This window comes from Thalassophryne amazonica, chromosome 4, assembly GCF_902500255.1.
Source record: "Thalassophryne amazonica chromosome 4, fThaAma1.1, whole genome shotgun sequence".
Classification (NCBI taxonomy): domain Eukaryota; kingdom Metazoa; phylum Chordata; class Actinopteri; order Batrachoidiformes; family Batrachoididae; genus Thalassophryne; species Thalassophryne amazonica.
This window is the reverse complement of record NC_047106.1, coordinates 33190608-33209226: the sequence shown is the minus strand read 5'-3', so window position 1 is coordinate 33209226 and position 18619 is coordinate 33190608. Positions and strand designations below refer to the sequence as shown.

Genomic DNA, 18619 nt, shown 5'->3' with positions numbered 1-18619 from the left:
GTCCGTCCATCCTCCAAAATCCCAGAGAGCAGATTCAAATCTGGACATTTTCTGTATGTATGTGACCCAAAACCCAGAATAAACATGTTCACACTCTGGGCAAGACAGCAGAATTGTGTCTCAGTGTCTCACACAAGCAAAAAAAAAAAAAAGAAAAAAAAAAAACGAAATTTGGTCTAATGTGAAAATACAAAACATCAGTTAATTGAAATTTCTTTACATGGAATATTGTACTGGTTTAACAGCTTCAGAAAAGCTTACTGATGACAAAAATTAATTTTAGAACATTGGAACATAACTGAAAATGGAATAAACCTTCAATAAATAATTTCATAAGAGCAAAGAAATTTTTCTATGTCAATACTTCCATAGTTCCCCACAGGTCAATGTCCTAGTTAAAAATATTGGGGAGAAATCCAAGTGTGTTAATCTGAATTCTCATAATCGGATAATGGTTATTATTGGATAAAGCATATCAGACTGAAGTTTACATGACCACTTAATAATCAGAAGGGCCAATAATCAGACAGCAAGTGGATTTTTATGTGCATGTAAAAAGGGCCATTGACTGTAGCACTTTTACTGGATACCCCCTGACCTGAATGACCAACAATCTTGTGCCATATGCAACCTTAGGACAAGATACCACATACTACTCACGTGTCTGTTCGACATCCATCCCTGGAGCTGCTGTAGCTGGTACACAATTTACTGAAGGACACCAACTTCAGGTCAAGCTCATTTTCCAACTGTCTTGCTTGCTTTCTCAGATCTGTAAAGTACACAAAGGAATCCCAATCAAAACATTTTAACTTGAAAGCAGCTCATTTTATGTTTTCTATCAGAATCAAAACAAAAGTAATTTCAGCTCAATCTGTTCATGTAGCACCAAATCACAATATTAATCACCCAAAGGCACGTCACAAGGGTAAAGTCTAATATTACCAAAGACCCTGAGCAAGCACATGTGCAACAATAAGGAAAAACTCCCTCCGGCATTTTTTTTTTTAAGGAAGAAAGTCAAGCACATCCGACTGAGGGGTGCCCAACTGCTTAGGCAATGCTAACTATAACAAATATCAAATAGTACAAAAAAGGAGCTCTCAAACATGCAAAACAAAAACAGAAAAAGGATTGTTCATATTATTGAAAAGTCCATTGGCCATCGGAGGCCACAGTGCGTCACAAGTGGTGGAGCTCTTCCTCCTACAAGTTCAGTCTAAAACCACATGCTAAGACAGGGGACGGCAAAATGGGTGCGCCTCTCCAGGCATCAGTGAAAAGTTGGCCGAACACACCTCAAACAGAATCAATCAGCCAGAACTAACAACTCACAGAGCACTGTAAGCAAACAGACAGGATGCTAATGTAATTGCTGCCAGCTCACCCTTTGCTACACTAAGTCCCAGAATTTGCAATTACAATGTTAAACATTCTGAATTAAAATAAGTTTCAGATAGTTTAAGTGAATGTACTACTACTGAAGATAAGTGATTTTCAGCATAGATAATGGTTCATGTTCAGTGAGCACCCCCCCAAAAAAACACCACAAACACATCAACAAAGTCAAAGGTGTGCATTTATGGGACAGCTGTAGTGAGGAACTAGAAATGTAGGACACAGAGTTTAAATAAATATTTCAAGAATTTCTTCTGATATAGTTTGAAACTGATCCAGTGAGGATGCCACTTAAAAATCGAGTAAAAAGGGAAACTGGTGAAATTCTATTTTGAGACCAAGTCGATCGTGCAAACCCAACGACAATATCAATGTCATTTCACTAGAGGTGCACCGATCAGGATTTTTTAGGCCAATCAACGATCACTGAAATTTTACTGAAAGGCCGATACCAATCAAGTACATATTTGGATCATGCCCAAAATAAGAATATAGGTCTAATGTACAGGACTATTTTTGCATTAAAACTTAATGATGAAAACAAAAAACATGCATTCAAATAAAGACACTAGAATAAACTGCCAACTTTTGTTTTATTACACTGACTTTGTTCTACCAGCAAGCTTCTTTTTTTTTTCCCCATGTTTCATGCTGCTCAGGTTACAGCCTACAGAGAATACGTTGAGAATGTAAAATACAGCCCTCATTCTATGGGGTTAAAATTGTCTCATTAATATTTGTAAATGCACAGAGGGTGATCTACAAATAATCATTGATTTGCAAATGTGTTCAGATATCCACAAATGCAAATTTCATATTTGTAACTTGTAAATTGGTCTTGCAGATAATGTTGTATTTGCAAATATAAAACTTAATTTGTAAAAAAAAAAAAAATACATTTGTAAAACTGGAAATTGTATTTGTGAATTGAGTTTCAGCATTTGTGGATCACCGATTACATGCATTCATCGCTTTCCTCTGTGACGTAATTTTGAGACATTCTTTTCGCGAAATCCACAGATCAATCAATCAATCCATCCAATCAATTTTCTTTTTTTTATTTTGAACATAGTTGTCAATTCCAGTATCATGGCAGTTCACAATATAAGCAAATCAAATGAACAAAGCTTCTTTGTACTCTCTGTACCTCTACACTCATGAAAAAAATAAACAAAATCAAAATGCCTACTGATTCACAAATACATACTCACGCACACTGGATATCCACTAGATGGCAGTGTGGTTCACAGCAGTCTATTTAGATCTCTCAGAGCCATTTGACTCATTTTGACTTCTGATATGAGCTGGACGGACATGGACTACATTAGATGATGGCGACTGCTCTCCTTGTCCGTCCAGCTCATATCAGAAGTCAAAATGAGTTTACTTCACAGAGGAAAGCATGTCATAACAGGACCAAGCGCTCCCTGCACTACTGCCTGCACTGTTGTGATCGGTCCTTTTGATCGGCGCATTTTGCCGATCACCGATCAAACCGATCGAGGTGTGATCGGCCGATAATGATCGGTGCACCTCCACATTTCACAGTTAGAAAGTTAGCTCCAGACAGAAATATGAAGGATTGTAAAGAAGTTTCAAACAAAGAGCTGTTCACAATGTTAACAAAGGGAGATCTGGCCAAACCAGAGGAGTGGTGAACATATTGTGAATGCCAAAACTCTTACAAACTGAGGTGAAATTAGAAATGAACACCAGAGATACGAGATTCATAAAATAGATTTGTAAAATTCCCTGAGATATGCTTCAAGATGATGTGACAGATATCATGCTACAGATAAGTATCTGGTGATGGGTCACTTTCTAACCATCGTGCTAAGTAGATGGTGATGAATTACTGTATAGCCACTGTACATAATTACAGGTCGTTCTGTACTGTAATACCCACGTTTGTCTCTTGCAGAATAAATGTGTGAGCATTGCTCGCTGGCAAGTTGAGTAAAGAGTTTAGCACTCTTTTACGCTCACACGTCTCATCCACGATGGTCAACATCTACTGTCCTGCACCAGGCTGTGATGTCAGCTGACCCAGTTCAACTCCTCCAGAAGTCCTCAACCGTCTCCTGGATATACACACCAGCACGTCCCACCCTCCGCCCAACACAGCTACTGCCATTACAGCCTCTACGGAGAAGGTGAAACGGCTCACTATCTCAGCGGATGGTTCTAGGGAGGAATGGTCCTACTTCTTGCAATGGTGGAATGACTATAAAGTGGCTACACACCTTACTGGACAGGACATCGTGTGGCAGCTCCTGGAATGTTGCAATGACTTGCTGAGGAAAGACCTCAGCCGCACATTCAGCTCTCTTTCAAGCAGTACAGAGGCCACAGTCCTTCAGAATATAAAAACGCTTGCTGTCCACCAGGAGAACATCTTGGTCGCTCGCATCCAACTTCACAATATGCGACAGGACAGCAACACTCCCCATCTCAACCAGGGCAACCCCTCGTGTAACTAATGTGGCAGGCAAGGGTATACTGGCAGCAGGAACACACGCATGAAGGCATGCCCCGCCTATAACAACACATACACCAAGTGTGGTCTACTGCATCACCATGAGAGTGTCTGTTGCCGTTCACAGCGGCAAAAATCACCTGAGTCCACCCCAGCCCCAAGTGGTGCCACAGCGGTGTTTGAAGCCCTGTGCTCCGTTGGAGCCCTCTTAGGCAACGCTACCCACCAACCTCCCGATGACCACACAGTGGCCCAAATCTTCAAACTGGAACATCGTGTGTTTATTGACCTACGTGAGGCATGGGAAAAGCGTACATCTGACTCCCAGCCCTTCATCGAGATCTCTGTCCAAGCAGTCCCCTTGAACACCAGTGATATTGGCCTTATAGATAGATAGATAAACTTCATTGATCTAACAGAGGAGAAATTCACGTTACGTCAGCTCTTAATGTTCATCGAACAGCGTGTGCAAGGATAAGCAATAATAATAATATTTGTAACAGTACAAGACATCAAATCAAATCAATTGTATTTATATCGCGCCAAATCACAACAAACAGTTGCTCCAAGGCGCTTTATATTGTAAGGCAAAGCCATACAATAATTACGGAAAAACCCCAACGGTCAAAACGACCCCCTGTGAGCAAGCACTTGGCAACAGTGGGAAGGAAAAACTCTCTTTTAACAGTAAGAAACCTCCAGCAGAACCAGGCTCAGGGAGGGGCAGTCTTCTGCTGGGACTGGTTGGGGCTGAGGGAGAGAACCAGGAAAAAGACATGCTGTGGAGGGGAGCAGAGATCAATCACTAATGATTAAATGCAGAGTGGTGCATACAGAGCAAAAAGAGAAAGAAACAGTGCATCATGGGAACTCCCAGCAGTCTAAGTCTATAGCAGCATAACTAAGGGATGGTTCAGGGTCACCTGATCCAGCCCTAACTATAAGCTTTAGCAAAAAGGAAAGTTTTAAGCCTAATCTTAAAAGTAGAGAGGGTGTCTGTCTCCCTGATCCAAATTGGGAGCTGGTTCCACAGGAGAGGAGCCTGAAAGCTGAAGGCTCTGCCTCCCATTCTACTCTTAAAAATCCTAGGAACTACAAGTAAGCCTGCAGTCTGAGAGTGAAGCGCTCTATTGGGGTGATATGGTACTATGAGGTCCCTAAGATAAGACGGGACCTGATTATTCAAAACCTTATAAGTAAGAATAAGAATTTTAAATTCTATTCTAGAATTAACAGGAAGCCAATGAAGATAGGCCAATATGGGTGAAATATGCTCTCTCCTTCTAGTCCCCGTCAGTACTCTAGCTGCAGCATTTTGAATTAACTGAAGGCTTTTCAGGGAACTTTTAGGACAACCTCATAATAATGAATTACAATAGTCCAGCCTAGAGGAAATAAATGCATGAATTAGTTTTTCAGCATCACTGAGACAAGACTAGGGCTGAAACGATTAGTCGAGTAATTCGAATAATTCGATTACAAAAAATGTTCGAGGCAAATTCTGTGCCTCGAAGCTTCGTTTAACGTTGTAGTACATATGCCAGGCCTGTGTGTGGCGCTGTAACGTCCCCAGAAAAACAAACAGAAGACTAGAGCAAGCGCTAATCAAATTAGCACAATAGCTACAGCTTTCCAACGCGACAAACAGAATGAAATAAAGTCTTTTATGAAAAAGACGGTCCACGCTGATCATCTCAAATAGTTTACTGTGCATTTAAAGCAAAGCAGTGTGTTTTGTTTTGTTTAAAAAACAACACAGTTTCGTCCACTGGCCGCTCTACGTGTGGCAGCCGGCTGCTGCCTCTCTCTACCCGGTGTGAGCGGCTCAGCACTGCCCTCACACAGCTCCGTCCCGGCCACAGAGTCTCTGGAAGAAGTCCACGCTTTCTTTTGCGTTTTGCTTAGATTCGTAATAAGTGTTTCGCTTTTTAATTTTCGCTTTTTTGGGCAACACACAATGCTTCACAAAAACGGAAACTCAAATAATATAATAATAATTAAAAAAAAAAAACAGTGACTGCGAGGCTGCATGTTCAACCTCCAGCTGGAAATGAAATGCATTGGCTGAATCGCAGTGTTAAAAAGAAATTCATGCAGGGACCCAGTCCACCACCTTAATAAATCAATCAATAAATAAAAATGGTTGCATTTTACAAGTTAGGAAAACAAACAAAAAAAAACAGAAAGCCACAACCCATCACCATTTGAGCAAAATGTCAAGACTTTGGCCTGACTCTGGCTGAGCTCCTGACACCAGGAAAGATCCAAAACTTCATGTGAAAACATAAATAACTACCCAGGAAAACAGAAAGGGATACACTAAATTTGACAATCTCCATGATGACGCAGTGACATTGTGCCATTACTTAGGGAGAGCCCTGGACTGTTAATGTTTTACAATAACTTCATGAGAAATGAGGTAGAAATAGAATATATATATATATATATACATATATATACACACACACATACCCACATTCCTTAGCCCCTCCACGCCTGTCCTGCCTTACTGGTGAGTCAGTCCTGTTGAAGCTTGGATTACAGTCCTGACATCTGATCCCCACTACAATGACGAGGTCTGCGGCCAACAACTGGGAGCTAAACCTCTCCGCATATCAGGCACCTTACCAGCCAGTGATCCACATACTACTCATCAACTTGTTTATATCACACCATCAACTGACAGATTATTCCTGTCCAAACAGGACAGTGTCGCACTTGGGAATCATCCCCTCCAGTTTCCCCACTGTTGGTGCAGCACACTCACTACTCATACAGAGCCCACGTCACGTGATGCTACTTTCCCACTCAACAGAAAACTCCTTTGTGATTGCCCTTGATGACAGGCTCCACCCTCACGTCCTACACTCTACTGTTCCCTGCCAGTGCCACAGAGGAGAATCGGGATAGACTGGAGAAGTGGCTGCTGGACTACTATGCATCAAGCACATTCAACGTCTGTCAACATTAGCCCCTCCCCATGATGTCAGGTCCCCCAATGCACCTCATGATAGATCCAGATGTTACACCGGTAGCCCATCACACCCCCATCCCGGTCCCAATACAATAGCAGATAGAGGTCAAGGCTTGATCAAGATGTCCGTCTGGGAGTTATCGAACCAGTGGGAACGCCTGTTACATGGTGTCATCAGATGGTTGTGTGCCCCAAAAAAATGAGGCAAACCCCGATGCACAACTGACTTCCAGGCACTTAATCGCCACATGACCAGAGAAACACACCACACCCAGTCATTATTCCACCGGGCTTGCGCCATTCCACCATACACTAGGAAAACAGTGTTCGATGCCTGGAATGGGTATCATAGTATCCCGCTGCATGAAGAGGACAGGCACTTGACAACGTTTATAACGCCTTGCGGTCGATATAGACATCGTGTTGCCCCCAAAAGGCTACACTGCCTCAGGCGATTCATACAGTCGGCGCGTCAATGAATTCATCACCAACATCTCTCAAAAGGTGAAGATCGTCGATGACACGCTGATGTGGGCGGATGACATCCATGGCAGCTTCTTCCAGGCTGTTGACTGGCTTGACACCTGTGGACGTAATGGTGTCATAACCCCTCGAAGTTCGTATTCACCAAAGAGTCTGTTGAGTTTGCGAGCTTCCAAATTGACTCTACAACAGTGCGACCCTGCCATAAATCTATTGAGGTCATCCAGAACTTCCCGGCCCCAAAAAACATTACGGACATGCGTAGCTGGTTCGGGCTGCTCAATCAGGTGTCATATGCCTTTGCATCTATAGAGAGAATGCAACCATTCTGTCAGTTCTTGAAACCAGGAATCAAGTTTGACTGGACTGACAACATGAACAGGCTGCTTGAGGAAAGTAAAGCCCTTATCATTAATGAAATCAAAAAGGGTGTAGAAATCTTTGACAAATCTAAATCCACATAGCTGGCCACAGACTGGAACAAGGACGGCTTAGGGTTCTGGCTCTTCCAAAAGCATTGCACATGCCCCTAGTGGCAGCCATTCTGCTGCCCAGCTGGATGGCAGATCACCCTAGTCGGCAGTAGATTTACTTCGGGCGCAGAGTCCAGGTATGTGCCAATCGAAGGGGAAGCATTAGCTGTCATGAACACCCTGGACAAGGCCCACCACTTTATCACTGGTTGCCCCAACCTCATCATAGCCGTCAATCACAAGCACCTCCTTAAAGTGCTAGGTGACAGGATGACATCCCCAGTCCCTGCCTACGAAACCTGAAGGAGAAAACCCTGCGCTACCGCCTTCATGTTGTTCTCGTCCCTGGAGCCCGGCATGCTGCTACAGATGCTCTGTCCAGACACCCGGTTGGGAGGCCATCACATTTGGAGCTACCTGATGACTTGTCCGCTTTGTGCATCACACCAACCCTACCCCCAAGGTCCTGGCCTGGCTACGTTGTACCAACACAACAATCACTGAGGTATGCTCATATGACTCCACTGATAAAGTGATCAAATCAGTTTCATGGGATGACATCCGACTGCCCGCCTCAAGTGATCCAACTATGGTAGATGCCGAACACCTCTCCGAACACACCCGCACATTACCCCCCCCAAAGGTTTGTGACTCTGTCCACATCCAAAACGAAACCAGTGCAACAGTTTACCTCCCCCCCAGATATCTACCCCCTCCTCCGGGGGAAGATATCCTAGGATATCGATATCTTCCCGGTATTGTCATCGAAGTGCGACAGTTCAATCAGCACATGATTCGGGTTGATGGATCAGACGTGTCGCTCTGCGTAATCACCAGTTCCTTCGGCGATACACTCCAGTTGTCCAGAGAGATCACTTGATGATGGCCCCTGGTCTGCCACTGATGGCCCAGTCTGACAAGACCCAAGAAGCCCCACCCAAGCAGCCGCCTCACAGGCTACCAGCAGCACAGATACCAGCAATCCAAGCGCCTGCCGATGCTCCTCCTGCAGGAACGGTAGAGCCTACAAGCCTGTATTGCTCACTACGGGTATCCACACCACGGTTAACTGGCCCTTCCCCACCATGGGCTGATCACATCCCATCCACTGGACGCATGCCCCAAGCCCTCAGAGCTCTCCAGGATTTCAACTCAGCAGGACTTAAGGAGGATGTACTTCCAACCACCACTGCTGGGTGTCGTACCCGCCACAGCCTGCCTTCTCCCCCATAGCTTATATGGAGGCCATTGTTATGCCTGAGGAGAAGGTAGTCTATCCCTGTGACCCTTCTGAATTCTGTTCCGCCTGCCCTGCACCCATCATTTCTGATGGTCAGAAATGATCATTTCTGATTGTGGACCCGGAGCGGGTCCACACACAACCTACAGAAATGATCTTTTTTCCCAGTCAACCTCAGTCAAACCCATTTAAAGATGTCAACTGTGACTCACGTTTCTGCTGACTGAAGTCGCTACCTGACTATCATTTGTTATTGTGGGCAAGAAAAGAAAATCGTCCACCGTTTAACACCGCAGTTTTTTTTCTGTTCCTCATAAATGGTAAATGGACTGCATTTATATAGCGCTTTTCCATCTGCATCAGATGCTCAAAAGCGCTTTACAATTATGCCTCACATTCACGCCGATGTCAGGGTGCTGCCATACAAGGCGCTCACTACACACCGGGAGCAATAGGGGATTAAAGGCCTTGCCCAAGGGCCCTTAGTGATTATCCAGTCAGGCGGGGATTTGAACCCATGACCTTCTGGACTCAAGCCCAACACCTTAACCACTAGACCATCACCTCCCCTAATGACTCATGACATGCATTTTCCATGGGATCGCGCACAAAGGTTCTTTGGAGTGGATCATTGCGCGTATGGGAAAAGTTCTTTGGGGAAACGTTCTCGTACAGCCGCTAACGTTCTGACAACTGCAGTGTGCCCGGCACCGAGTGCTGCGGGAAGGTTCTCTGCAGCCACTTAAGTTCTGCAGCCGCTAAAGTTCTCCTGCAATGTGCATCGCACCGAGTGCTGGGGGAAACATTCTCCTATAATGTGCACTGCACCGAGTTCTCTTACAGCCGCTAAAGTTCTCCTTGCAGAGAGCCGCGTGGCGAATGCTGCAGGATAGGGGAGACCTGGGCCAGCTTCCCTCACTAAATTTTGAAATTTATAATGCTCTGAAACACTACTGCCTGCATTTTTGAGCTCCTTTTATTTAGAAGCATAGCAGCAGGTACGAGTTTGCAGAGATGACAGGTTAGCTGGACTTTCAGCACATTTAACCAGATGAAGATCTCCTCTGCAGCTTCAACTTCAAATTGGTGGCATTTTTGGAAACACTTTCCTCACATTTTGAAACACAAATATGTTCTCTTCTTCTCTCTAGACATCAGATTTTGGTATATTTATTTAGACTAACAAAGAAGGCCCTTTATAAGCCCATAATGCAAAAGCTTTCGGGAGGGGGGGCTAAACATCACCCTGGCTTTTTAAATGATTTTTCCACCCCATTACACTGAGAAAGAAATTGTGCTGAGAACCCTGATAATTACACCTGTGTTGTAATACCCACGTATGTCTCTTGCAGAATAATGTAATATAATATAGTATAATAATATGTGGTGAGCATTGCTCGCTGGCAAGTTGAGTGAAGAGTTTGGCACTCATTTAGTTATGAATTTATAAACCAAAAATAAATTGTGTCATCATACATATATACGTTTAGTGGTATATTTTGCGCATAATTTACATTTCATTCATACGGTGTATCTGGAAAATATTCACAGCTCTTCACTTTTTCCACATTTTTATATGTTACAGCCTTATTTTAAAATGGATGAAATTCATTTTCTCCCCTCAAAAATTCTACAGACAATTTCCCTATAATGACGATGTGAAAAAAGTTTGAGATTTTTGCAAATAAAAAAAAAAAAAAAAAAAAAAGAAAACCAACAAACAAACGGCATGTTCCGGAAGGTCGAATATCTTTCCAACTTTATCTAACTAGAACTGATATCGTCATGCCACCCACCCACACAACCAGCAGTTTTACCTACAGATGAGGTAATCTATGTGTGTGGCCGTAAGCAATCCGAAAGTAAACAAAGTTAAAGGAAAACCAGTGTCGCTGACAGTTCTCACAAGGAACTCTCGCTAAACTGGATTAGATGTATTTGGTCAAACTCATGCCTGTACAACAACTATAAATAAAAGGAAGATAACATATTAAAGTATAAAACACTTATTTCCAATGTGGCCCTCAATTAGTCATAATCACAGATTTGGTTAATTAAAATCTAATCTTATTTAAAGCTTTTGTAACGTTACTGACCATTAATGATAATTTAGCTAGCATGTTGAGAGCTAAACCTTACAGAAACACGACCGATTTTACACCCAAGCGTATTTTCGTACACTGTAGCAAAATAAACTGCCATAAATGTTATAAAACACTCCAGACTGTCCCCCGCGGTATTGTTAAACTGCAAATGAAACTGTTTTGTTTTCTCACCTTCCCAGTAGGTGCCGCTTGCTAATCCCGCCATCTTTGTTATTCTGCGACGTCACCCAGCAAGTCACGTGTCAGTAGATGTGCCGCAACCACAGAGGTTTTTATCTCCCTCAGTAATGTCTGTCAGGCCCAAGCTGCACAAGCAAACTGTACAAACAGCACCATCTAGCGTTCTTATTGAGCAGGAATGAGGCAGTCCTATCACAGTATTTGGCTGTCGCTCACATTGCTAAATAATTTGATTGGCATTCTTAATTAAAGAGAATAAAATATACTGACAAGAAATGATTTGCTAAAGGCTAAATTCTAATGTTCACATATATTATCTAATTAAAATGGTTTTCAGGCATGGTTTAATAAATATATAGAATTTTTTGCAGAGCCTTCATCAAATTCTTTTTTTTTATTAAACGGAGCAGGCCGCAGCCTTAACTTCATCTAAAGTCTGGGTCTTTTAGTGAAGCTCAGGGCCAGCAACCGGCAATCACATTATTATTTCTTATGTTTTTCTAGTTGCTAAATGCTGATAAATTATACTACATTTGTTCTTTCTGCCACCTAATTTTTTTTTCTCTGTTTAAGGTGCAGCTCCAGCCAGAGATGGGACTGGGTGTTTTGTGCACCACCATGGACTCCCAAAATCTCCTGTATACTTTCCTGTATTGTCAATTGTGTCTGTAGCATGGCCCAAACAGAGGGTCACCCCTTTAAGTCTGGTCTGCTTGAGGTTTCTTCCTCAAATCAGAGGGTTTTTTTTCCTTACCACTGTTGCCTGTGTGCTTGCCCTAGGGGTTGGTAAGGCTAGACCTTACTTGTGTGAAGCATCTTGAGGTAACTTTGTGTGATTTGGCACTGTACAATTGAAAATAAATTGAATTCAAGAGCAAGCTGGAGTTTTCATTATGGGTCCAGAAAAATGTTTAGAATCATGAGCTAATGCTCTTAGACCACTTCATTTGTGCTATTATTTTTGCATGCATGCACGTGTAGGAGTGTCACAGCTGTGTACATTTTGTGCAAGACCATATCAGGTTCAGACAAAAATTTGCAAGGTAGAGATGGACTGCCACTGCAGGTCACAGTCAGAGGGCGAGGCGGAAATCTCCAACGAATAACTTCCATTTATCGCAGTGGGTCAGATTCTACTTGTTCTCCATGTCCAAGAAAGGCATTGGTATGGTGGAGGTGTTCTGAGTTACAGTGAAGAAAATAAGTATTTGAACACCCCGCGGTTTTGCAAGTTCTCCCACTTAGAAATCATGTCTAAGGACACCAGGGACAAAACTGTAGACCTGAACAAGGCTGGGATGGACCACAGGACAACAGGCAAGCAGCTTGGTAGACAACAACTGTTATGATTATTTATTAGAAAGTGGAAGAAACACAAGATGACTGTCAATCTCCCCCGGTCTGGGATTCCATACAAGATCTCACTTTGTGGGGTAAGGATGATTCTGCGAACGCTCAGAACTACACAGGAGGACCTGGTCAATGACCTGAAGAGAACTGGGACCACAGTCACAAAGATTACATTAGTAACACATGATGCTGTCATGGTTTTAAAATCCTGCAGGGCAGCAAGGTCCCCCTGCTCAAGCCAGCATATGTCCAGGCCTGTTTGAAGTTCACCAGTGACCAGCTGGATGATTCAGAGGAGGCATGGGAGAAGGTCATGTGGTTAGATGAGACCAGAATAAAGCTTTTTGGCTTCAACTCCACTTACCATGTTTAGAGGATGAGAACAACCCCAAGAAAACCATCCCAACTGTGAAGCATGGGGATGGAAACATCATACTCTGGGGGTGCTCTTCTGCAAAGGGGACAGGACAACTGCACCATATTGAAGGGAGGATGGATGGGGTCAGTATTGCGAGATTTTGGCAAACAACCTCCTTCCCCTCAATAAGAGCACTGAAGATGGGTCATGGCTGGGTCTTCCAGCATGACAATGACCCCAAACACACAGCCAGGACAACTAAGGAGGAGCTCCGTAAGAAGCATTTCAAGGTCCTGGAGTGGCCTGGCCAGTCTCCAGAACCTGAACTCAATAGAAAATCTTTGGAGGGAGCTGAAACTCCAAACCTGAAAGATCTAGAGAAGATCTGTATCGAGGAGTGGACCAAAATCCCTGCGGCAGTGTGTGCAAACCTGGTGAAAAACTAATGGAAACGTTTGACCTCTGTAATTGCAAACAAAGGCTACTGTACCAAATATTAACATTGATTTTCACAGGTGTTCAAATACTTATTTGCAGCAGTAGCATACAAATAAATTATTAAAAAAAAAGTGATTTTTTTTTTTTTTTTTTTTAGATTATGTCTCTCACAGTGGACATGCACCTAAGATGAAAATTTCAGACCCCAACAATGATTTCTAAGTGGGAACTTGCAAAACCGCAGGGTGTTCAAATACTTATTTTCCTCACTGTGCATCACTGGAATTTTTACAGCCATTTCTTTTAAAGGTGAACATGGTTTTAACAACAGATTGGCGTTTGAGCACAATAACACAAGGCCACACAGGCAGCAAGGCATTTTCTACAGGACAACCACCAACATTATGATGGTTCACCTGTGGCCTCACTGAACCGGTCTAAGCATAATTGGCTTCTACCAATTTGCACAAGGTCACCACAGGGGCACTGCAAACTAGACCCCTTTGACTCCATTCTCCTTGTACATTTTTGATGCTTCAAGAAGGCATCAGGTGTGACATGTGGGTCTGACCCACTGAGTACGACAGCTTATTTAAGAACTAAAAAAAAAACAAAAAAGAAAAAAAGCTGGAAAAAAAATTGGAGCCAACAGCACAGCAACTGTTAGTTTTTGTGTAAATTAGTAAATAATACTGCATTCATTCTCAATTCCTAAAACATTTAGATTGAATTTGTTTTACCCACAACTCCACACTGCGATACCAAAAGAATCTTAAAACCCATACAGCGTCAAAAAAACACACCAAATAAGTCAGAACTTATACAATGCCTCATGGGCTTTCAAGCAGAATTTTGTTATCAGCATTACAATCTTTAAGGATGTGCGTGTGTTGGGTGGGTGTGTTTAGTGATCATCTTCACGTAAATGTGCACAAAAATCCCACTCATAACTTAAACATATTTTAATCATCCAGTGAGCAACATTTTAAATATAAATTATAATCAATTGCAAGTTTCAACTGTCAATTCAGATTTCACATTCCTCCTCTAAAGTTTGTGTACAAGGACATTTCCTTGCTTTCTGTCAACATATTCAACTCAAATTTGGTGACTTCAACATGTACATGCCAAGATTTAAAAATATAAAAATTAAACTGCATTACTATGCAATTATTCTTTTCACATCAGTCAGGTAGTTGCTGAATATCAGTTTTTGGTGATCAGCAGAAGAGTTACATTAAGTAGATTTTAAACTTAATTTACACCACGACAACAGTTTAACAAAGTTCAGACATTTAAGTATTTGTCTGGGCTGGTTCTGATTATGAGCCCTGACTGGCAGACTGAGTACCAGATCTGTACTCAGTGTTTTGGGGAGAAAAAGAGCATACATTCAAATCAAAATAAAACTGATCATCCTTGAAGCGATACAATTAAGGGCCTTGTGAAACCGCACACCCATCAACAAAAACAAAATTAAAACAAATTTATATTAAAAAATAAAAGCTTTCATACTGAAACCATTAGAAGTGGGCACAACAAAAGTTATGCTTAAAACAAAAACAATTACCCTCTTAATTTATAATTTCCTTACCATGAAGGAGGGATGATTGTGCATGTTTGCACAAGATGCAACATGACTGCCAGGTGTCACCCATCTAAATGTTTTCCACCTGCAGCCCACAGCTCATTGATTAAAATCTGGAGTTTCCTTGCTCTTGATTGGTAAGCTAACTGAAGTTAATTAGTAGTTGCAGGTGATCTCCAGGAGCGGGATCCCTGCTGCATGTTCAGCAGCCGTAACAGCACATTTTCATGTTCAGGAGCATTTACCCTGATACTTTGAAACCAGCTAAAACACACACACCGTCTTGGTGCGGAATCTCTAACACTGGAACTGAGCAGCTCTTTAAAACCAACCTCTTTCTACTGCCGCTTGAGTACAGGACGGATCCGATTCAAACATGGATTAAATATTCTATTCCCTGCTGCAAATTGCTACCGCTTACTCCACCAAGAATAACTTTACAGAAACCAAGGCACAGTAATAAGTTTGCTAAAAGCTGAAAACTTCTATGATGGCTGACTTTGAAGATAAACACCCAATGTGACTTACTGCCGTCACAGCAGTATTTACAGAATGTTGGGGTGAAGACAGATCAGTGAGGGAGGAGTACACAGAGTTCATCACACTTATCAGCATGACACCTGAAGTCAGGCTTGATAAAAAGATTCTGTGCATGGAAAGATAGGTGTTGATGAGTACCACAGTGAACCAGTGTTCCTGATCCAGTCAGACTGAGTGACACGAAGCACAATAAGTTCTTCAGTCCACATAGCAACAAGATAAGTATCACTCTAGTAGCACTGAATGCCCAGACGTTGCTGGTTTAACAGAATGAGGTGACCATCCTCAGAGAGAGAACCACTGCCCAGTGTTCAACCAGTTCCTGTGGTCAAAGACCTTAAATTTTAGAGGAGGGGATTGTGAACCAACAGTCAAGTTTAGTGCAACAGTTCTTAGACTTTGTTAGCATATAGCGTCTCTGCATCACTATCACTCTCATCCTGAAACTCGTTAGCGAGCAGTGGACTTCTTGGATCCCATGGAAGTGAGCCGGACCTCGTCTTCGTAGTCTTCCCGATGCTGCCGTAAACGGTAGAAGCCGTCCTTCTGCCGGTTAGACTTGGAGGTGCAGACGCACCAGATGACGCATGCCGTCACCAAGAATGCCATCATGGAGGCTGCTGCAGGGGATGAAAAATATACAACCTGAGTATGTTGATACCTCCTGGTACTTATTCTGTTAAAAGGCTGCAAGTCCTATTTATTCAATCCAACTCTGAGTAAGTCACAATGCACTGCAGTGTTTCTCCTGTATTATGCAACACAAGCCACACATATACACAGTTTTAGTAAATACAAATTAAATAATGAAAACCAATATCAAAAACCCATTAATTCTAAATCAATCATTTCAGTGCCACCCCTTAGATCGGCACTGCAGTGCTGATGGCCTGCTATCCAGCAGCAAATATAATCACCAGTCTGACACCTTCTACTGAAAGTTCTGACTAACATCCACTCAGAAGATTTTGGCTCTATCAACGAAGCAAAAGGGGGACATTAACACCTGCCCAGACAAAACGTGCCCAGTTGTGCAAAGTCATACGTCTTTGAAACTCCTCAGTAACACCTGTTTAACAGACGGCTGCATTTCTGAAAGTAAAGTGTCATGGCGGAAAACACACAAGGCTTAAGCCTTTAATTGTGACCCTCAGCAAACCACTTGTTAACCTCGGACGAGTTCAGCAGCTGAATCAGAGCTGCTAATTTGCGGCCCATATTTAGCCCGGTCTCCTTTTATTTTGACCTGGCGTCACCAGGATGCCTGAAGTTTAAAATATCAAAAAAAAAAAAAAAAAAAAACAAACACTGGTTCCACATGCACCAGAGAGTATACTATAAAATGGATGAAAAAGACACCCTTCATAAATCTTTTTGCTCATTACATTTTAACAATGATGAAACAAAGTTATAGACTTTTACCATAATCAAACAATTATGACTTTTGCTATCGAGAGCAAGCAGCAATCGTTCTCCATCTACGAAAGCTTAAACCAATGTTACGGTCAATGACAGAAAAATAGCCAAGTTATTTTAAAAAGCCAGCGTGTCTGTTTCAGCATCCAAAACATGAGAATTTGCTTGTTTTCTTTCAATCATTCTAAATGAACAAGCAACACAATGACTCACTGGGAAACCCTGAGTGTGTACCTGTAATGGCCACCACAAACTCTCTGGGAGACCAAGGACGTTGTTGTCTATGTCCACTCCAAGGTGATGGACACAGCAGCTCATATCGAGACACAACCACCTGGAAGGGACAAAGTAATGTGCCACTAACTTTAATTCCAAGTAGTGAAGTGGTTCCATGTGCGACACAGAATCAGACCCGCTTTACTGGGAAATCAAATCAACAAACTTAACATTACTTATATTTCAATGGCACAAAGATCTGCCTTGTTACAATCCTTTTTGAACATATTATTTTGTTTTGGCTACTCAAAAACATAAACCAGCAACAATATAACAGCTTATGTGGGCTTGTTTGTAAGGCTTCCTACAAAAGTGGGTCACCATCACCTCATTAACATCCTCACTTGCAGGTGTGACTGGTTAGTGTGATTAAAGCAGGTTGTGTTGTATCTCCTGACTTACAATGTGCGGATTTTGCTCATGAAAATTAAAAAAGTTTTCAGCTCCTTTAGAAAAGTAGGTTTAGCAGAACTTAAAACTTCACTCTTTTTTAGCACCATGTGTTGTGTGTGGAATGTGTCTTTCATTTCTTCACTATTATTTGTCAGGCGCTATGGGTGCAAGGAAACCAGAATTTCACTGCACGTGGCTGTTTAGACCTGACTGAGTCATGCTGCGATATCTCAACACACACCAAGGACAGCACTGCAAAAGAGTAAGTGCACCTCTTCATCCTATCTTTCTCATTTATATTTATCAGTATTTGGTATGTTTCTAGAGAGTGGAATTCACAGATGCATCTCAGTTAACTAAATGTGACATTACTTACTTTGTAGACTAATTTCTAGACATGTAAGATGCGCCCCTTATGGACTCAGGCGGAGCATTAGGTGTCCAAAGAAATATGGGGAGACCATCACAGAGAGACATGTATATCGGCCCCAAAACCATGATCTGGAGATGGAGTGTGAGCAGAGTGAAGCCAACCCCCAAAAACCCATTGCATGAGAAGTATATAAGGAACGCTGCGGTTCTACCAGAACCCTCTCTGCTGCTTCAGTGATTCCGCTGTCAGTCCCAGGAGAAGACCTCCAGCAGTCTGCGCTCAAGTCAGCCAGGACCTTTGCTGATCCATGGCTTCACAGTGCTGGAGTACCAGCGCACATATCATTCAGTGGTGGATCCTCTTCTTTTTAGTGCATGCGGGAAACTCACTTCCTACAGTCTGGAGCTGGGACGAACCATCAAGGAACGCCTGTTTGAGGAGCTGGCGTACCCAACATTTCAAATTTCAGAGCAGCCAAATGGAGAAGTAGAAGTGCTGGAAAGATTCTGTGTGCTCCGCCCCACACCTCACACAGACCTGGACTGCTAAGGAGAGTCA

General features: G+C 42.6%; 1 protein-coding gene and 1 long non-coding RNA gene across 2 annotated transcripts in view; one reads left to right on the top strand and one right to left on the bottom strand.

The window, feature by feature from the left end:
- The window catches only part of gosr1 (golgi SNAP receptor complex member 1), an 86958-nt gene extending 75530 nt beyond the window's left edge, over positions 1 to 11428 (bottom strand). Inside the window, exons 1-2 of the mRNA XM_034169368.1 lie at positions 11321 to 11428; positions 661 to 772 (exon numbers count right to left, since the gene is read on the bottom strand). Of these exons, the coding sequence (XP_034025259.1) occupies positions 661 to 772; positions 11321 to 11354 (146 nt within the window). The 5' untranslated portion in view covers positions 11355 to 11428. The remainder of the gene's footprint in view (positions 1 to 660; positions 773 to 11320) is intronic.
- LOC117509624 lies at positions 7475 to 15836 on the top strand. Its single transcript, XR_004560452.1, has 3 exons — positions 7475 to 7486; positions 12233 to 12238; positions 15755 to 15836. It is a non-coding gene; the product is annotated as an uncharacterized LOC117509624 (long non-coding RNA).
- The last annotated feature ends 2783 nt before the right edge of the window (positions 15837 to 18619 follow it).